Here is a 22911-nt window from a genome sequence, read left to right on the forward strand (position 1 = left end):
CCTCCATTAAAAAAAATTGTACCTCACGGTGCGTAAAGTTATCATCAACAAACAGTACACCCGCCATCCTGACAGTCAGAATGGCGGGTGTACTTTATTACGCTATGTTCCCGTGGTTATTGATAAATTCTATAAAAGCCATATTTTTGTACCTTTTGTTTTCATTAGGCCAAATGTTAGCTTTTATTTTAAATGCATCCATGAAATCTTTAAGGGCAATGGACAACGCAGAGGCATGCGCAGGCACGTTCGATGCGTCGGGAGCTTTCCATGGCTATAGTAACGATGACACCAACTTGCCGAGGAACCAGGAAGCTTCGTATTGTGAGTACTCAACCACACTACACTTGCAGTTTTTATATTCGATTAAAAGACGGCAATAAGGACTATCGATAATTATAAAGACAACTACAAATAAATAAATAAAATAGGGAAAATCTTACACAAATCAACCTAGCCCCAAATTAAGCAAAGCTTGTACAGGTCGATTCGCTAAAGCTGTCACGAATAGAATGAATGAGAATAATATCTGTGTGTATCACATTAACCAATAGGGGGCGTGCATTAGTCCAGTAGAAGGCAGCACAGAAACCGCCAATTTATTGGCGCGAAGCATTATGTCATTAGATTTAACCTTTCGTATACGCCTGTCAAAAATTACAGGTTTAAAGTTGAATTTGGTTGAATATATATGGTGCAGATTGCTCCTAAGCATACCAAAGGTAAAGTCACTAGATGGCAGATCCTATAATGCGAAATAGAGCCAGCGTTTAGTGTAGGCGCCACCTGCTTAGAAGCGTGGATTGTTGTCTCTTTCGATTCAGATCACGAGGTGGCTGATCCTCCATCCAACACGCACACACGGTCTCTATAAAATCGTGGCTCTTACTGTATACCGATACCGATACAGGTGTCACTCATACAATGAATGTTTCGTTCATTCCATTCACGCCAGCGATCGTGAATCGACCTGTATACTATGGGTACTAAGCGACGATGTGCATACTTATATACATTATACAAGGTAACCACGAGGAACCCGAGAGATTTTAACCACGCATTTCTGAGGCCAATAGAAGGGAAAAAAAATGAGATAAGTATATTTTCACAACAAAAAATGATTATTTTTTATGTTTTGTAAGTATTTGTACATAAAAATGTAAACGCTATTTGTAAATCTGTAACGCAAAAAGATTTTTTTGCAAAGTGTTACTTGTCACTTTTTGACATCTATCAATAAGGATATTTAGACTAGGTACCATATTGGCAACATCGCCATAAAAAATACATTTTGCACTAAGTAACAATAAAAAAAAATATATATATATATATATATATATATATATATATATAAATGTAAGTGGCTTTAACTCTGAAATTAGGCGAATTCCAAAAAAAAGTTTATAGGACATTTTAGTCTTTAAATATGATCAGTAATATACTGTTAAAATCTCTCGCAATGCTCACGGGCACCGTGTATATGTCGGTGATCGATGGTAAATTCAGACAGATCACGAAATTCCCAGGCATATCGTGAATCATGAAAATCATTGTCCGTTCCCTGAGTCCACGGTTTCTGGACAGTCTGTCCTTGGGGCATCTTACGCAATCTAACGAACCTATCTGATCTATTGGTTAGACTGCCGTCAAAACATTATACAGAACCTTTACGATCGGCGTGATTTGCCGATCTTCCACTGACATATACATAACATTCTTAACTCAGGAACAAATACTTTTGATAAACACACAAATAAATGCCCTTACCGGGATTAGAACCCCGGACCTACTGCTTCGACTAGGCTAGGAGGGCGTTAAATTGTTTATACCCGCTACGTTTTTCAGTTATTTTTGGAACGACGTTCCTTATCGGACGGTTGGCGGACGGGGGGGGCTAGGCGAAAAATGTGTATAACATTTCCGTCACCGCCTTCTTTTGACAACCGGTCCGGCCTAGTTGGGGGTGACCCTGCTTATGAAGCCAATGCTCCCGGTTTCGAATCCCGGCAAGTGAATTTATTTGTGATGAACACAGTAATTTTCCCTGAGTCATGGGTGCTTTATATGTATATAAGTATGTATTTATCTATATACGTATGTATATCGTCGCCTAGTACCCATAAGTATAAGATTTGCTTAGTTTGGGGCTATAATCTGTATCTTTAGGTATTAAAAAAAAGGTAAACAAACAATTTGAACATTTTCGGGTAGTTTTAATATTTATTGGTTAACCAACCAAATACAAAACCGCCTGGATCTGTCACTGAACGACCTGACTTTAAATCTACTTTATTTGATCATGTAATGTTTTCATCTACCCTCAACTGCCTTAAGGAGCCATTTGAGGGTAGATTTTGTTTACCTTTTTTTAAATACCTAAAGATACAGACTATAGGTCGATTTGATTAACAGTTTTGAATTATTGACGGTTAGTTTCAATAGGCTTAAATAGACCGGGATATGGACCATGATTACCTTTTGTATTGTTTTCGATCTCCCGATACACAACTTTGACACCCACCCGTTATCTTCTGTTACGCGTGAACAAGACGTATGTAACTGCGTTGAAATATCGGGAGCTCGAAAAGGTAATCACGATCCATATCCCGGTCGATTTAAGTCTTGTGTAAGATTGTCCCCAAATATTATATATATTACGAGTATTAATTATTTCTCGAGAATAAGTAGCCTGATTTCACCGACTTACGTATATTCTAAAGTGGCGCAGTTGACAAACAACTGCTTAGTAACAGGTGGTAGCAGCGACGATCCGGGTTCGATCACCGGATGAATTCAATATTTTTGATTGACTAAGCGAGTGTGAAGCTCGAGCTAAGAGTGAGCTTGAAAAAAAAAAATGTTTTCTTATGTTTAGTTGTTCTCCCTGCCTGTAAGTCCCATTTCTGAACTGATTCGATAATTATTACTTTGTCGAACAAGTAAGTAAGTAAATATTCTTTATTGCACCAACAATTATACATTTTACATACATGTAGAACTACAAATAAACAAGAACTTATTTGTTAATCAATGATATAATCCGTTTAACAACAATAATATACTTCGTTCCAACCGAGAGATCCACGACACTCACGCATTTTTTAAATACAAATGACATTTGAACGATTTAGTTAACATTAACTTATTATTGGACGCGTTTGTTCGAAAAGTATTACTTTAATTTTGGAACCTTGCACCTGAGCAACGAGAACGAAGCGTGAACAAATCATACGCGAATACGGTATTTCCATGCGAATGATCGGGAGGATGGAGAATGGGAGTCGTCCTGCTGTACATAATGCAATTAGAAACTTGACCAGGATCTCTCTTTTAACGATAAACCAAAAAGCGGCCGAAAAATTTGTTCATAGTCGCATTATGGATTCTAAAACGTGCCAAACAATAAAAACCAAAATCGCCATTTACTTCAATAAGAGATACAGCCAAAAAGTATCAAACATCGAAAGCATAGAAAACTACGAGTAAAACGAAGCGAAAAGCATACCGAAAAATAAATACATCATAGAATATGATTTGGTATTGACCAAAAATGAAAAGTGCATAATACATGATAGTAAGAGCTATGTCAAACTCAAGTATTCTGTACTAACCGGGCCACAATATTGTATTGCTCTCAAAGGGGAATACCTAAATAAGGGTAAAATGTAAAAAAACTTAAGGCCATGGTTTGGCAAGCGATATGTGTGAATGTGGCATGAAATCGAATTAATTGAAACCCAATATGCCAAGAACACTATAAATTCTCTAAATGACCTTGAAGTACGCCCAATCGAGAATTTCACGCTACATTTCACGGCAGCAGATACCGTAAATAAAAGAAAAAATAATGTAAAAAAAGCTACTAAAATGTGACCGTCCATAAGAAAAGGGCAGGAGGTATGGCAGTTTCAAATTACGGAGTTAGTGAGGTTTTTGTAAAATGCTTCGTTTTTTTGTTGTATGCAAAGTAGTAAAATATACAGATACTTAGACGTATATTTGTAGCTCGGTTTTACTAGTGTACGTTGAGTAATTCTATATTAAAATTGGGTTCAAAGTTTAGTAGAAAAGGGTCCTTATGGCAGACCATATACAAGAATGATGAATGTGTTGGTAAAAACTTATTTGAATTAGTTTAATATTTATTTTTATGTTTATTTTTGATATATTTTTTGTATGCATGTGCCTAGATTTAAGATTTTTCAAACAATGTAATATTATTATTGAATAAAAATGATGATGATGATGATGATTTATACATATATTAAGACTGCGTCGACCGTCTAGTGGCGCGTTCATTAGGAGAATTGTGTATTCTTAATTACTGTAACCATAAATCAGCGTATTAATTTTGTTGTCCTAGTTGTTCCCCAACGTTTTGTCTTTGTCACATAATTTAGTTTCCCACAGTACTGTGCTTACGAAATGGTTATTTAATAAATAAATAAATACGAAATGGTACTTTGTACTAACGTAAGGTTTACCGATATTTGGCTGAAACCGAAACTACGGCCGAAACATTAATTTTGGCCGAAAATGGCCGAAACCGAACCTTCGGTCGGACACTAGTTCGCTTCCGGGATAACTCAGTACTATGTGAATCATTAAACAACGTTTATGAAAATTACTCTTATGATCAGGCCTCGGAGTATTTTTAGCACGGTAAGACTAAGGAGAGCTATGGAGTCTTTGTTAACATTAAAATTAAATTCATACTCATACTCATCCTCATTAATTAAGTTCGTCCGAATCGTTTTATAAATACTTAGACTACTTATATGTAATTAATTCTGTTTACATATATTTAATTAAATGTTATATTATAAAAAAGTAATAATATGTATATGTGTATGTTAATATTATTATATTACCCATATTGCAGTGTCATCGCTCCAATATTTTATTTAAGTACTTAACGTACCTACATACTATAATTACTGTTAAGATAAGGAACTATACGTTGTCACTGGCCGCTTTAGATAATGCACTTAATGACATCATATGTCATGTATCAACATATTAAGACGTATGATTTGTTACTTCAATATATTCATTTAAGGGAAATTTCGGAATAAATTGCTGATTTCATTATGACGGATCCACAAATATCTGAAATTTTGCACTGGATTGAACCGTACAAAGATCTTATATACGATCACGAAAAATGTGTAGTAATGTGTGTGTCTTGTGACGTACATCTCACGCAATTAAGACACACTTTTATATTAAAGCATGTCAACAGCATTCTACACACTACAAAATCTCGCCAACGTTCTTCGTTTATACAGCGCTGGATAGAACCCTATGAAGAGTTAGAGTATAATACCGATCAAGCAGTTATATACTGCACTGTGTGTGAAAGTTCTATAACTAGATTGAAAAAGGACAACGTTCTGAAACATGTTAATTCTGACAAGCACCAAAAGAAATGTGGAGCTATAAGCGACTTCTATATTGATCTCTGCTTGTTCCTGGTTACCTGCAACATTCCTTGGAACAGACTTAATCATCCCGAATTCCGAAAATTCATGGAAAAATATTGCTGCCCAATAACGAATAAAAGACTTCCACACGAATCAACTTTGAGAAAATTTTATCTCCAAAAAATTTACAACCCAGTTATGGACAAAATAAGGAACTCATTTAAAGATTGTTACCTGTGGCTTTCCGTGGACGAAACAGTAGATGTTATTGGTAATTGCGTTGTCAATGTTATAGTAAAGTCATTACAAGGATCCTCGTGTCGACCCTTCTTACTATCATGTAAGGTATTAGAAAAAGTCAATGGAAACTCGATCGCTGAAGTGGTAGAAAATAGTCTTATGTTTTTGTGGCAAGGTAATTTCGAAGGTAACATTGGCAAATTTTTAATATTTTGCACGGACAGCGCTGCATATATGCTTCTCGCAGGCAAAATTTTAAAACGGAAATTTATCAACATGAAACATGTTACTTGTTTAGCGCATGCCCTAAATCGTGTTGCTGAACAAATAAGATCAGAACATGAAGGAGTCAACGCCTTAATATCAAATGTAAAAAAGATATTTCTGAAATCGCCACAGAGAACACGAATATTTAAGACGATGGCCCCTGATGTGCCCCTACCGCCGCGGCCTGTAATAACCAGATGGGGGACATGGTTGAATGCTGCATTTTACTACGCGGATCATTATGAGCAAATAAAAAGTATTATTTTTGAATTTTCAAGAAAAGAAGCCATCTCTATAGCAAACGCCCAAACCGCATTGATGGATATGAACATGCCAAATGAGCTTAGTTTTATTAAAGACAATTATCAGGTTATTGTTGAATCTATTACAAAATTACAGTGTACAAATATTCCATTAAAGCAAGCGTTTCAAGTAATAGACGACATTACACAATTTTTTACATGTTTCGGCCCTGACACGATTAGAGATAAATTTGTAAAAGTTCTCCAAAGGAACCCAGATATTAATGAAATACGAACGATGGCAAGCTCACAACAATTTGAGGAAGTTCTAAAACATGCTACTTTAACTTCAGTCGATGTGGAAAGATCTTTTTCGTGTCATAAGTGGATTTTTGACCAACATAGAACATGTTTCACTCCAGAGAACATGGAAAAAGTCTCAATTATTTACACATTTTACAACTGGACTGATGAAATAAACAACGTACACGACCATGTGAAGATTTTGAAGAACTCATTCCTATAGCTACGTGTTCTATGGATATTGATTGTTAATTCTATGGGGTTGTTTACCTTCATATTATTTGTTACTCGTCAATGAAGATGGTGGTGTATTTTTTATAGCTATTATTTATTTTATGAACTAAATTAATGAGGATGAGTATGAGTATGAACTTAATTTTAATGTTAACAAAGACTCCATAGCTCTCCTTAGTCTTACCGTGCTAAAAAAACTCCGAGGCCTGCTTATGATCATTTGAATTTAATTTGTATTATTCAAGTTTTTGAGTAAACTTATGATAACACTTTTTCTTCGGTATTTTTATATATATATTCAGTATTTCTTTACAATAACAATATACATAATGGATATATACACCGTGTTTTTATTGAATTGCGTTAACTCCGGGGTTTCGGTAAGTACGTTTAAGGAAACTAAATGACATAGTTTAATTTTCAAAAAAAAAAACATTTTTTTTGTTTTTTATTAGTATTTATATTTTTATAAAAAGTAACTAAATGTTGCATATAGCGTTGTTGTAACACGGGCATTACATGTAACTCAACCAAACAATTGAAAACTGTGACATATCAATGTCATTTCTAACATCGATCGTCCGAGATAGTACGTACGTTTAGTAGCAAAAGTATGAACTCGCACTAAACACTAATCAATAAGTAAACAGGTCCTAAGGCACACACGGGTGTACACGCTCGTAAGGGCCTTATAATATAAAAATTTATGATTGATTATCTCCGAAATTGAGTTAGTTAGAATATCGGTATCTTTGAGAAAGTTACTTAATTTAAGCTCAGGAATGCACCCTCGAAATTAACGCAAATCAAAAAAAACACGGTGTACAGATGACTACTATAACTAGGCCCTTGAGGCATTGTACCAAGGATGCTGGCGGCATTTCCTCGTTGTATCGCAATACTGATACGTTGTGCGAGGAAGCCGCCAGCTCTTCGGTCACCAGTTACGTCAACCAGACGTTTCGCGATTTCTCCAAAAAACTTGTGCGCGCTGGGACCCCATGGACCTAGAGTTTCACCGCCAAATGGTACAAAATGGTACTCTCTACCGAGGCTCTTATATTTATTACGTTTCAAAATTTCGGCGCTTTCCGCCGCTGCGCCCGCTTTTACCTTAGTGGTGGGACGGTGCCAGTGTGTCTACGCAGGTAGCATCCCACACTAACATCCGTCCCAAGCTCCAAGGAACCAGAGACACCCCATCAGGCCTCTTGCCATCATCCCTGATAATGCCAGTCGGCTCAAGAAGAGCAGGCACATTGATGGTGGCAAGAGATCGACGGATTATGTCATTAAGCGACGCATGTCTTGAAAAACGACCTGCAATTTTTTGACAAGATAATCTATGGTGTCCCAGTCGGTCCACGTCGGTGCCACAAGAGCATATATGTGGCGTACATACCGAAACCCCGAGTCGCAAACCAGTCGCCAGTCTTAGGGAGGTCGGATCCAAGAAAGTACCAGTATTAGGTGAAGGATGGGCATGTAGCCAGTAGCCGGCTTCCGGGCTCCGACCGCCAAAATCCTCGCGTGATCAGGACCTGTACAGTTGTTTAGAAGAGTATTGTAAGTTAAATCACAATAAATATTATCCCAGCTCCTTTGTGATTTTGGGTTGTCTGGAAATTGTTTGCCCGGGCAAGCAATTTAAAAAGCATTTTTAGCATCCTCAAAGCCCGCAATGTCATAGTTTGTGGGCAAAGCCCTTAAGATATTTCCTATGAGACCAGACGTGCTATTAGTGGATGCCAAAAAGGCTGGGGAAAGCCACACTGGAAATTTTGCGAATTCCTAAACCTCCGAACCGAATAGGGAGGGACGCTTGAGACCAGGAAGGCTCACTCAGCCGAATGTTTAGAATCGTCTCTAAACTAATTTTCATCAAATCATCTATAGGCGATAATAAATTTTAATGTTTCCAAAAAGGACAGCAGCAGAGCACATATGTAAATTTAGGGACAAAAAGACAGAATTTCAGTATCACAAGAGCATAATGAGGACTAATTTCGAGTAAACTATTCGTGTGACTTTTGAATTAAGATATAGAGTTAGAAACATAACCGGGAAAAGATTCTTCAAATATAGGAGAACCCAGGAGGCAAAGAGAATCCTTGTCTACCAATTTTATATTAGGAGCCAGATCGTCAAATTTGGGTTTTAAGTCGCTCAAAGTACAAGAAGATTTGTGAATAAAGAGTTCGCATTTGCTGAAATTAATTTCTAAACCGATATTTTCGAAACTGCTCCTAACAAAAGACAAATCAGAGAGCACAGTATTCACGTCGCCTCCTAGGGTTCCGTCGTCTAAGTACCAGACGTTGAATTTTGATTTTAAATTTATAGCCATACTAAAAATTGCTGGCCCGTTAGGGCCAGGGCCGGGTCAGGGCCTGCTGACAACTAACCTCAGAAGATAATTCATGTGATTTGGACATTAATTTAGACGAGTCTGAAATAGTCTGAATAACAAAAGAAAAGGTAATTATACAGTTCCGGAATTTTGTCCTGAACTTCTGTCAGCAAAGTAACCGAATTAAAAGCTATATATATATATTCTTAACGTCAATTTTGACTACAATTTCACAATCATCGAATGAAAGGTAGGTCCTTAGGGCATGGACGGCTGCCTGGCACCCACCTTTCGTGCCAAAACCGAGCTGTTCGTTATTATGTTTTATTACAAGATTAGTAAATAAATAGTGTTAATAAAAATAACTTGTCAGGATGTCGCCGTCGACGGATACGTCTGGGAGGACATCATCATTAATTTTTGCCAGTGATTGGTCATAAGGACCCTTTTCCTAAATGTATGGGAGTGAATTTGTGATTTTTATGTAACTCAAATCGTTTATAAATAGAAAAATAAAACATGTAGAATAATATTAACGCTTTTGAGATACTTCTATAGACTGTATTAATATAATTTAGAAGTCACTGTACAAAAGAGGAAGAAGAAAAATATAATCATTATGACATTTTAATTTAAAAAAATATATTTTGTAAACCTTGTGGTTTTATTTCTATCCTAAGTTGTGAATTCCAATATATCCAAATATAAACTATGGTTGTAACTGCAACATATTAAAGAACAGCACGATTTTTTTTTAAATTTCGTTCTTATAAGCGACTTGCACTAATCTAAGGCAGATTTTTCACGACCTGGAAGTCAAATTAAATAATACCAACTTAATTTCAAAGAATAACACCTTGAGATACAAAATCAATCATCATCTATGTAACTTCCAATGGGAACATACTTAAAATTAGTGTCAAACTTTTAACGATTTCTCAAAGGTGCAATTTTAACATGTGTAGGTTTGATGTTTTTTTTAAACTACGGGACTTAGGGTCATGATTCTGTTTGTATTAGATAGCTCATTTAACGTAAATTTAGGATCTATACTTAACTCAATACCTGCCATAAGGACCCTTTAGGTATGGACGGCCACAAATGGTCCCGTCTTTTTCTGTTTTCATTAGAGTGGGACGAGTAGTCTATCTCGCGGGCGAGATACTGTTGCGGCCTCTCCCCCCAGCTCTACTGTTTATGTTGTCCACAGTTTGATGTAAAATATTTCAATTCAAATTCGTAGAAGTCGAAGAATTCAGCAAAAAATACACTGACCTTTTATACCATATGACTTACTTACAGAGGGCGTCCCCATCTCGTTCTGTTTTGTCCGTCATATAAAAAATAATTTAAAAATATGACACTTTTTATTTGAACCTATACTTTTCGATAGTCTGTACAATTTCAGTAGGTTAGAACCGGCGTCTTATTGTGTCAAGTCCTAAAAGGACTATGCTTTCAAATTGTTATTTTTATAGCATTGATATGATAGGCCATATAGATTTTCGTACATTAACCCGCCTGTTGCTATCTCTATTACACGCGCATATATGAAGCGTCTCTACTTAACCCTTTACCAGGCTAAGGGATATATATTTCCCACATGCGGCTCTTCAAACATGTGTTCTATTTTCGATGAGTAAGACTGACATTCGATTGTCATTTTTGAACTGTCAGCCTGGTAAAGGGTTCAGAGGGAAGAATGGCTTTTCGAATCTAGCAAAATAACGGTATTTTTTTCTATGAAATTGCATTTAGAGAGAAGACGTTTTCCATTACCTAAATCTTCACATTGATTTTGGTCGCTTCAGCTTAATATATTCTAGGGTTATAGATTTCGCTTTAAAAAAAAAATTGTTTTGCAAATTTTGAAAACAAGGAAAACCTATAAACCTAGTTTTTCACTGTGTCAATAACATACTAAAAAATCATTGAGAATAGAAAATATTTAGAAGTGGAAAAACGTTTTCTCTTTTTGTTTGGACGATCATGTGGTATACTTCTCTCTTAAGAGTAGCGTATGACTGCGTTGTACTTACTAATACATTTTATTGTCTTTAGCTCTGACGAGATCACACACTCACGGCAGCTTTGCTAGATTAAAATCTGTAGAAGACGGTTCCGAGGAATGGTGGGCTTCGGCAAAAGCAAAGAAACTGTCCCCGAAAAAGTTTGATGCCAGTGAAATTAAATTCAAAAAGGTAGGTAGAAGGTATAATATTAAAGTCTTAAGAAATATTCTTTTTCGAATTGGACAGTACGTTAATCCGTACATTATGAGACTTACGAGGTACTGGTCATTAAAATTTAAATATAAAAAAAAAATATTCAGAATAAATAAACTGCCTGCCTGCAGGACAAGTTTGACAAATAAGTTACCACAAAACATGGCGCCATATTACCCTCTAGTTCGGCTGCCAAAATCGGGGGCCCTTTACACATAAATCAGATCAACATACATAAAAAAGTATATTGGTTTAATTTTCAGCAAGTAAGTGTAACAGCGACAGAAGATAGTGGCAACACCAGTTCAAGCTCAAAACAAAGCAGTACTAGTAAAGAGGAAAGTAACATGGCTCAAGATGCACAGGAAAACCAAGTGACCTCACCAGATTCGTCTGATAGTGGCCAGACCGAAAACAATTATTCTAAAAGTAATGCCTACAGACCGAAGTTTTCAGAAAACAAAACTTTTGATGCTCTTATGAGGTCTGATATAAATATGGACGAAGCCAGTGACGAGGGAGGGAACTTCCAGTCGGTGACTATCAAACCTAATAATAGTTTGCGGCAGAAACATCAAAATATTGTGGCATCAGTAGCAGATAACCCAACTCATCAAGGTCGGAAAGCTGGGATGCTCGCAGGAATGCAAGACGTAAAAGCCGGTCAAATACCTGATAAGTATGTCATTAGTAATTTTTTTTGTAGGCACTATTTAGTAGACGCGTTGTACCTTTTGACACTTGTTATTTTGTATAATGTGTTGAATCATATATTTTATAACTTAATGATTTGATCTTTCTGTAGGTATGCATGTATTTTAACATTTAAGCGGTTATCACACTGGCGCCGCAACCTGATTCCGCCTATGCATAGTGGAGCACTACAACAACATGTGAAGGATGCATGTTTCAAATATCAACGGCCTATACACATACACATTTCAGGTTTAGGCTGTGCATTGCCCGTCAGCCAGTATTCCGATTTACCATTAAATTAGTGAATAACGTGTACATCTTGTTTTAGGGAACACTCAAAATTTGCCGCAAATTCGCCCGAGGATGCTCTTGTTGATGACATTTTTGAAATTACATTGGAAGATAAAGATCTTCTTACAAAACTAAATGTATTGAATACGGGAATGTCCGGCAAGGTATCTATGGGCAACTCGGCGACTCCGGTGTCTAACCCCGCTATGCAAAACCGAGCCGTAAGTCCCAGTCCCCAAAAACAAGGCAGTGTGTTGCATAAACCTAACCTATCTATGGCAGGAATACCCGCGATGCATTCAAATACATTGCATACATTAGGAATGCAGAGTCCTGCAACTAAAGCACCAGGCTTGCAGTCTCCGGGAATTCACCCACACGGGCTGCTGACATCCACTGTGCACCCCGGAATCCAGGCCCACGGACTGCCATCTCCTGGTGCACAGTCAACTGTAATACAGACGCCTTCCATACAAAACTCAGGTTTACAAACATTAGGGCTGCAGACATCTGGGCAAAAGAATGCGGGCATGCAGTCACCGGGAATGCAGAATTCCACCTTACAGACACTTGGATTGCAAACGTCAGGCCCAAAGAATCCAGGAATGCCTTCCCCTGGAATGCAGACTCAAGGACTTCAGACACCCGGTATGCCATCACACGCGCTGCAATTGCCTGGCATGCAAGCTCCGGGCATTAGTATGCAGTCATTAGGAATGCAATCAACTGCTTTGCAGCCTGGTGGAATACAAAATACGGGCAACCAAACATCTTCAATGCATAACATAGGAATTTCCAATACTGCTCTCAATTCTGCTATGAGACTACAGGGTCCCCGATTGTTAGAGCAAGGGCCAGCGAATAATTCTATGGGTATCCCTCATCAACGAATGTCACCACCGCCGTTACTTCTTAATCCTACCATGGCCAACTCTGCCTTGAGTACAACCGGTATGCATCAAGGTTCTACAGGGCTGACAGGGTTTCAAAATTCATCTGCTATTCAAGGGATGCCGAATACTAGTAGTTCTCTCTTTGGACTTGGACAAAATCCAAATAATGCTCAGGTAATGAATAAATATAAAAATATATCCGACATCTCATACATCGTCATTCTTTAAAAATTAGCATTATATATTTATAATGGATTTCAGATGCCACCGTCTTCTGATATACAAATGCCAAACCACGCGCAAAACAACATGTTCCCTATTCATGGACTAGCTCATTCAGGGTCTCAGGCGCAATTTAATTCTTTATATGGCAATATGAATATGATGCGGCAATCACCTCCACACAATACTCCAAATTCCCAGAGTTTAGCTGATCATTGGTATTACGAAGATCCTAAGGTAATTATCGTAAAATATACAATTTTGAAAAGGTTATATCGCTTTATGAAATGAATTAATGGTATGTGGAATGCGGTAGTATCGATCGGGTTACATACCATTTATTGTGTTATTTTTTTCTTTTGAAAGGTTACTACGATATAAATCTTTAATTAGTATATTTTCTTACAGAAAACTGTACAAGGACCTTTTTCTTCCAAAGACATGTACAATTGGTACAGGGCAGGATTCTTTACCCCTAGCTTGATGGTGAGGCGCGCATGTGATACGCATATGCGTCCCTTAGGTTCTTATGGCTCTGTGGTACCTTTTACCCCGGTGGTACGTATGGAATTCTTATTCTTTTATATTTTTATGTGGGTGAATTAACTTTTTAAGTCACTCCTTCCCATGATTACGTTCTCCAATAGTTATTTGTTTCACAAGCGATCAAAGATGTTGTTTAACCGCTCGTGCTAATATTGATTCCCGAGCAAGCCAAAGATTCCAAAATTGAACGACGAGCGTAGCGAGTGGTTCGAGAAGTGGAATCTTGAGCGTTGAGACGGTTTCAAGGGTTAAATAAACTTTCGCTCCAAGTGAAACAACATTTTCCACCACCCAACGCGAGGAAAATACTAACTATGAAATATCAAAAAAATCAAACCAAATCAAATCCAAATGAAAGTAATAAAAAAATATTCAAAATCATCATTTTAAAGCCAATTCTACCCAGTGAACGGAAATAAAACATGGAATCCGCATTTGCGAACATTACCGTTCAAACTGCGAGCGACGAAAATTTCAATGAAAAACTTAAATCTAAACTGGTGTCTGATGCATACTATTCTGTCGATGCCTTTTTCGAGACCTAGCACTGTATATATATATATACATACAAAACAACTGGTTCGTTAACTCAGCCTTGCCTCTCAACTATGAGCAATATTAAAGACTTAAATAAAGTATTGAATTGAATTCTCGGGTCAATTAGCACACATACACAATTACGCCGACATTTAAATAAGACGATACGTTTACAGAGCCTATAATCAAAACTGATAAACGAAATAATAGTCATCTCTATTACACTAATGTCCACGGATAAGTATATGACGTGGACAAGGATAGGTTTATACCAAAACCAGTCAAAAAATCCACGTATAATAATTGTCAAGATAACTAGTTAAAATGTTGTTATCAGGGCTCGAACAAATCATGCGCATGACGCAAAAGTGACGTAATTTTGCACACAGGATGATGTTTGTATTTAAACCACTGTGTGACATGTCGCACTAACAAAATAATCGTAAATAATTCCATGGAATTTAGATGACAGGGTGATGTCTTGAATAAAATAAATAAATAAATATTATAGGACATTATTACACAAATTGACTAAGTCCCACAGTAAGCTCAATAAGGCTTGTGTTGAGGGTACTTAGACGACGATATATATAATATATAAATATTTATAAATACTTAAATACATAGAAAACACCCATGACTCAGGAACAAATATCCATGCTCATGACACGAATAAATGCCCTTACCAGGATTTGAACCCGGGACCATCAGCTTCGTAAGCAGGGTTCACTACCCACTAGGCCAAACCGGATAATCTTACTAAACTTGTTGCTGTAAGCATAGAGGTATAACCAAACTTTGAGTGCTCACTCTATGGGCGTTTCTCGGGGGTCAGTTTTGTTTATTTTAAATAAGAAAGGTACTAGTTTACCGTAACCAAAAATGGTATACCAATCTTGGGGAACTTCGACATAAACAGGAGACTATCAGCGGTTGGAACGCTCTGAGAAACCCCTATGAATAATAAAAATACTATTTGAAATCATCCTACTCGTATGAGTCGCTTGACGTCATCGGCATGATTTGGTCGAGCTCTGGTTGTTATGAAAGACTAACCCAACATAAGTAAACATTCATTGTTGCGTTAACATATTCCGCGATAATAATTATTTTTATTGCTAGATAAATTTTATTATTAATCTGTATGGCAGAGCGTGAGAGTCAGAATGGCGGGTGTACCTAAATAAAAATAAATGAAAAGCATACCATATTTTTGTACCTAATTTGTACTTTTTAGTACCTTTAAAAAAAAATTGTACCTCACGGTACATAAAGTTATCATCAAAAAACAGTACACCCGCCATCCTGACAGTCAGAATGGCGGGTGTACTTTATTATGCTATGTTCCCGTGGTTATTGATAAATTCTATGAGAGCCAAATTTTTGTACCTTCATATTCAATTATAATTTAAGCCATTTTATTTGTGGTTTCCAAGTTTTACTCATTTTGTATTTTGCTTGCTATTACAATTTTGCAGGCGATATAATTTTTCTAGTTATCAATCTCATTTTTAAGAAAAAACGCTAAGGTACAATTAGTTTTATTACGCCAGGAATTAGTGCCTTTAATATTTAGTCTGTTAAGTTCAAATAACTCAGAAAATTGAACTGATCTGATGATGGAGCCAGAAGATATGAACTGGAACTTAATGATGGAAGATCGTATCATAGCTTAGTTTGGATTTGTTAGAAAAGTCTTGTAATGAACTTTGACCACGATTAGGTTTCAAGGTCTGATGATGAAGCCGGAAGATAGGCATTGGCATTCCATGATGGAATATCGTATCATAGTCGTGTTTGCACTTATGAGAAAGGTCACGTAATGGACTTTAAACACGATCAGGTTTCAAGGTATAACAAACCTATTATACATTGACTTGGAAGTTTTTCAATCTCATATATATCCTGAGCAAAAAGAACAGCTTGGCCGCGAAATGCATACTGCACAAACGCACCGCGTAATTTTTTGGTTTTTACGTGCATTTATAAAAGCGTGTTTTTCTAGTGTTTTTTAAACTATTAATTTATGGATTGGGGAGTTAATTATCAGAATGGAAATTGTACAACAAATCAACTTAAAACCAATATTTTAATTGCTTACCGCAAAAAAAGAATATAAACGTATTAAAAAGTACAGTGCTCTAAAGCAGAAACATTATATTCTGCACACTTTTTAGAACAACAACGACCCTTTTTCCGAGCATGAGAAATGAAAAATTTGTATATCGACAATCATTACTTAAGCTGTCATTTTAATATATAAGTCTCAAAAAGTCATTGTAGTCGTATAAACGTAGAACCTATGGGTAGAAAACTTAAGAGGAAAAGGGATGACCGCTTTTCCATACAAACGTAGTCCCCAATTTCCTCTCTTTATATTGACATTATGGAAAATATTTTTATAACATTTGATGAATATTAACCATAGCTGTGCCTCTCTACATATTATGAACTATATGACAACAAATATTAAAAATCATACGCTACAATATCAGGCGCCAATTATTATTTTAGACGCCAGACTATCATTATTCCTCTTTTTTTTGGTGGCTTGAATTTTCTGCTGGTTTTTTGTTATATGATGCTTATATTTGGGGCTAATATACATTTGTTGCCGCCAAAATATTAATACACAGCCAAATTATATTATTATAAAGTCAATGAAAGTTCCCGTTTAATATTTTAGTTGCCCGGTTAATAATAATATGCTGTTTAGATTTACCAAATCAGTATTTTTGTGGTAGTTACGAGGGCAACACTAAAAGTTCTTAGAAAAGGCTGCTTAGAAATCATATAACAAAAAGTTTTATTTATGAAAATATCTCTTTATAATTTTTTTGAGGTATATGCCGTTTGGTCATTAGTTGTATTTCCGGATTGCTGGAAATTTGGAAATTGTACGTCCAGCGTAATTCCAGTTTGGACCCAAGAATTTTTTCGTGTAATTATTTTAAAAGATTTTCATTGTGGGCTCAGCCAACAACAGAGTCGCAATAGGCTTCGGTTATACGAGGGATGCCTTTTAAAGTTCTGTCGTTTGCAAACATCCCGAGATACAAAAAAAACTGGTATCATCGTAAACCATTTGAATTTAGAACTCGGAAATAAAAGAACGACTCGAGATCGGCCGAATCGTTACAGTACAGCGACGGTTCAAAGTTGACAAGTCGTGAAAATGGAAATCTCGAAGAAAAATTTACGTGCGATAATTTTTTACAACTTCAAAAGAGGTTTAACGCGTCTTCAGTGCTTTGAAGTGTTGACTACCATGCCTCCGCACTGTGGAACGTTGGTATTTAGAACTCCAACGTGGTTGCTTTAGTTTTAGTGATAGAGGCATCGTTAAGGTCGACCAAAAACAGCCTGTGACTCAGGAGAACATTGATGCTGTACGGCAACTGATCGTTGAAGATCGCCATGCGACATACCGTGAGATAAAAACTTCATTGGGCATTTCAGGGACCAGAGTTCAAAATATTTTGCATGACCACTTAGGCGTAAAAAAAAATCGGACGCTGGATACTATATTTACTCAGTCAAGACCAAAAAACGGCTCGCGTTAGATGGTGTCGCAAAACTCTACGAAAATTCAACCGAGGAAACTCTAAACATATCAGTGGTGACGAGTCTTGGATATATGCCTACGATCCGGATTCTAAACGACATAAATTATATATCAGCAGTTTCTGACATCGCTCAGTATTCATATGACACAAACAAAAATTCTTGCATAAATATTTGTGTAAAAAAAAACCTCCAAATTTCTATCCCAATTTCTTCAAAACTTCTATTTGTACTCTACTGTAGTGTATTTCAGAATATTACAACGTATTTTCGTCATTTTATAGGACATGGCTTCTTACTCAATGAGCAGTGGCTTCGGAATGCGCAACCAGGCGCCACACGATTCTATGATCAGCTCTCAGCCCGCTCTAGGATTAGATGTAAGTATTCAGTACTAATCGGAATTGTATATTATTTTATAATTCCGAACATCGGCGGTATCATTGTCGCATTTTTATCACTTGTCATGCCATGCGTCACTTCCGCAGTTACCCACTTTTAGAACGTGACAGGCATGATGATAGATGATACAAAATCGACCATTTTAGTCTCTTGTATTGTATTTGTAGGTATAAAGTGTTCCACTGCCGATAAGGCTAGTCCCGAGGTTTCCCCATACAACACGGAGAACGTTTTTAAGAACAGCACAACTATACTCCCAAGGTCAGGTAGCCAGCAAGTAGCTACTTCCGAACCTCAACAATAATGGACTTTTCACTTCTCATGCTCGTAAAAGTGATTTTAATAACAAAACTTCCCTGAGACACCGACATCTTAAATACGATAAAACGGATCACTCACGTATTTTAAGTCTAAAACGCCGCAATAATGCCGTAAACGAGGATCTTTTCTCGCCTCCCCTGCCGTCACCGCCGCCCGCGCCGAGTCATCGGGCGCGGAGGGCTGTGGCCTGCAGTCTGCGCCGGTCCGTCAACGCAGGCTCCTGATGTCACTACTCGGTACGGAGTAAAACATCTCGAGAGTTTTCGACCTAAAATACGTGAGTGACCCGTTTTAACATATTTAATATCTCGTAAAAGTTCCTTTTTCTTTGAACTTGGCTGGACACGCTACCGCGTGTCTGGATAAAATTACAAAAACCAAAATAACATACATTACAAACATTTAGCGTAATGTAATAGTACATTATGATACAAGTGTGCTAAGTTAGTCATTACACACGAGGCGATATTGTGCGCGCGAGCTGCAAGCGAGCGCGCAATAAGACAGCCGATGTGTCGATTTCGTTCTTTCGTGCTTAAAAAAAATAACGCGCCAGCCATTTTCCGTATTTGTCATAAAATTGGAATAGTGTTGCATGTTTAAAATTATATATTGACGAAAATGTCATTTTCAAGCATTAAAAATGTAGAACATATAAAATTGACGCTGCTAGTAATACTAATAGAGGCAAGAGCCGAGAACGATAGCCTTTTACCATCAAAATCGGGTGAAAAATAATCGGCGGCATATGAAACTTTTATTCAATGGAAAATCAGCAAAAACGCCCGATAAAATTGCATACCAGCTTGACAAACATACTTTTCCTTCTTCCTCGTTTCCTCATACTGAGGGTCGTGACCACATGAGATTATTTAGTGCACCAAGGCTCTCCATTCTGCACGATTTTCCGCCTTTCTAATAATAGGCGCCTGTGTAGTTGAAATGATGGAAGACGGGGTAGTGGACATCCACCAGCGGGTTGGTGGATGTCCACTACCCCGTCTTCCATCCACTATGCCAAACATAATGCGCTTTTCGAAGTTGTCCGGCTCCCGTCTGGCTACGTGTCCAAAGTAACTAATGATCCGAGACAAATGGATGGCAACCGGCACTGGATTTTTAATTCCGTTAGGATAGACGTATTAGTCCGGCGCGCCGTCCAAGAAATCCCCAACATCTTGCGCCGACACCATACTTTAGGTTACTATAATTTAATAATTTTATAACAAACATACTTTAGGTTACTTGAATTCACGTCAAAAAAGTTGACGGGCTGTTTGGTCATAGACTAAGGTTAACAGCGCTGTTGACATTTAGTTTTACTTCGATTAAAAAAACACGGATAAAACAGCTTACCGACATGACGAACATAATTTGGACTACTTAAACTTTGTAGATGTGTAGCGAAACCACCGAAACCAACCGAAAGTTGTCGAAAATTACCGATCGTCGTAAAATGAAGACTTATGAAAATTCCTTTAGCTGATTGTGAAGTAATACACAGCGAAAACGGAAATTATTATGCTCTTGTTCTATTCTCATATTTAAACAATAGATTTGCATAGTTTATTCTCATTATGCGTGTGCCGTATTCGAGAAAAGTGTCACCTAAATTCCTAAAATTTTGTAAGGCGCCATCTCGCTCCGTCCTTCGTTTTTTCCCTTTCTGGCATTTTAAATTTTATATAGTAGATAATAATACGATTTACCATATCTCCCATACAACTTATTATTATTAAGTAAGAAACTGATGTAATGCAATACTTAAGCAAACAAAATACTAACTGGGAATATGCCACAATTTCATATGATACATGATGGGAGAACTAAAGTTCACACTTTATTTAAAAAAAAAACATCTAAAATATGAACAGTATTAAGACTATTAAGTATTTTCAAAGATACATTGATTGAGTAAGACGCGTAAAATCTAAGACAATTTGTTGCTTCGACTTTGACAGGTAAACAAGATTGCGCTGAACAGCTCCATACATTTGCGGTAACTCTAATTGTCAAATTTGATGTTTAATAATTCAGTGACCGCAAAACATATTGCGTAGTACAGCGCCATTTGTTTTAGATTTCAAACTAAGGGGCACGTTTTTCTTTCTCTATTACAATCAATTTTCTTAGGTATTTCCTTAAAATATATTATTTAGGGTTGGCAATTACATATGGAAAATAATATCTGCCAAGTGGCCACCTCTAGCTGCATCTATTCGCACATTTTCGACCGAATCTCAGTCACTGTGCCCCGGATATTTTATTTTAACTGTTGAAGGATTATCGGCCCGTTAGCATAGATAAGTCCTTTTAGATAGCCACACAGAAAAAAGTAAGGAGCTAATCTGGGGATCTTGGTGGCCAATCAATCACTGTTTTTCGAAGTTGGTCGTAATTTTCTTACCGTTTCCAGGTACAGGATTAATTGAGTTGAGTAGAATAATTAAAACACGTTGTTCAAGCGAAAAATCCTCCATCCTTAACGAAGTTGCCGTCTCTATACAAAATATTTTCACGCATAAACTATCAAATATGCCGCCAACACAAAATCCCGACAAAAAAAAAGTTGTATACGTCCAAGTTTCCCACCCTGTACATACTGGTCATGTACTTATAATATGTTCCTGACATTCTCACGCAGGGTAAATAGGTGCACGCTTTGACAAAAAAAGTTAATTTAGAAAAAAAACGGCTGTTTTATTATTTTAATGTTATTATTTATTTATCGAGGCTACATACTCACTGTTATACGTAATGATAAGAGATTGTGGAAGCACAAATAATAGATGTAAATGCCTTCATTTTAGGTTATATCAAACGTGAATATGGGAGATAACTCGATGGATAATCTTCAATTTGGCACTGTCAGTCTAGTTAGGAACCAACCTTTCGGCCAACAGCAAATGGTAAAATATATTGTTTATAGGTACTGTCAGTAAATATTGGTAAAAGCGATTTTAGAAAGCTTCGTGTCATGAGTGCCTTTAAATGGTTTTAGTTGCGAATTGTATTATTTTATTTTTATTGAAATATAGGTACAAGCTTAATAATAGTAGGTTGATGACATGCTCACGGCCATAATTGTGCATGTCACGTTTTTGTGTAGTCAATAACGACAATGAATGATTCTTACAGGTTGATTCCTTGTGGGGGCAAACATCGTCATCTCCGGATCTCATGTGGATGCAACAGACCATGAATGCCCGAAGTGACATGCGAGTTAATCTGCCATTGTTTTTTTGGGATCAGCAGGTATGGCCAATAACGTAACTAGAATAGTAATCTCAAAAACTAGAACATGACAAACGTAATAAAAAAATTGAATACACAATACACTTCTCTTCCGAACGTTTTTGAATAAGAAGTCCAACAGAGGGGCAATTTTGGACACAAAAGTCAAAATCAACAAAAAACAAAATGTTCAGTCAACAAAACTATTAGCTTAGCACCTCTGTATACAAATGTGTATGCGTGGGTACTAAGCTACTAGCTTTGCTGACTGTACATATTTCAAATGATTTTTTGTTATTGTTTTACTAAATACGTTATAGTGTTCAAACACTTATCGTTGGGTAACTACATAAACTTACTGACCATATTTTAAAGAAAAAAAACTTCATTACTGTTTTGACTAAATCCTGCGTGTACTTAATTGGACCCAATTAAAAAAGGCATATCTTATTAAATTTGTACCAAAAGTCAATAAATAAGGTATCTAAGGAATCGCTCCGTTGGAGACATTCAAATCGCTTGCTGAAATACTACAATATTTTATTTGTCATCCGTCGATACCCTCACTTCAGCACCGCAAAATCCCGAGCCGTCCAATCATCTTACCCTAGGACGCCATATTGCATCTCTAACACACCTGTGTTTGGTTGTTTAAACAACCTAGCAGCATAGGCGTGCTTACATTAAAAGTAGACTAACTTCTGCTGCTCCGATTATTTCTTTTGATATTAAATAATGCCGCCACACACAACACTCACAATGGACCATCTTTATCGCCTTGCCTTGCTGTTGGACCAAAATTGTGCCTACATCAAAATTTTCTAAAATGATGTGCAAAATTAGAAAGAATAGACTGACAGCTTTCAGTACGCGGGGTACTTCCCTCCCTACTAGTTAGCGGTGCGGCGGGTGCGAATCGTC

The 22911-nt window shown here is 36.9% G+C and overlaps 1 protein-coding gene across 5 annotated transcripts in view; it reads left to right on the plus strand.

The window, feature by feature from the left end:
- LOC133526791 (GRB10-interacting GYF protein 2) overlaps window positions 1–22911 on the plus strand; it is a 95163-nt gene that overhangs the window by 20972 nt on the left and 51280 nt on the right. For 3 of the 5 annotated variants that reach the window (XM_061863575.1, XM_061863591.1, XM_061863582.1), the window contains exons 8-16: window positions 215–324; window positions 11121–11260; window positions 11548–11963; window positions 12309–13338; window positions 13426–13623; window positions 13795–13944; window positions 18318–18413; window positions 21567–21665; window positions 21895–22011. In XM_061863575.1, coding sequence (XP_061719559.1) covers window positions 215–324; window positions 11121–11260; window positions 11548–11963; window positions 12309–13338; window positions 13426–13623; window positions 13795–13944; window positions 18318–18413; window positions 21567–21665; window positions 21895–22011 — 2356 coding nt within the window. The remainder of the gene's footprint in view (window positions 1–214; window positions 325–11120; window positions 11261–11547; window positions 11964–12308; window positions 13339–13425; window positions 13624–13794; window positions 13945–18317; window positions 18414–21566; window positions 21666–21894; window positions 22012–22911) is intronic. The other 2 variants (XM_061863600.1, XM_061863608.1) reach the window with 2 other exon arrangements.

This window comes from Cydia pomonella, chromosome 1 (genome assembly GCF_033807575.1).
Source record: "Cydia pomonella isolate Wapato2018A chromosome 1, ilCydPomo1, whole genome shotgun sequence".
NCBI classification, from domain to species: Eukaryota; Metazoa; Arthropoda; class Insecta; order Lepidoptera; family Tortricidae; genus Cydia; species Cydia pomonella.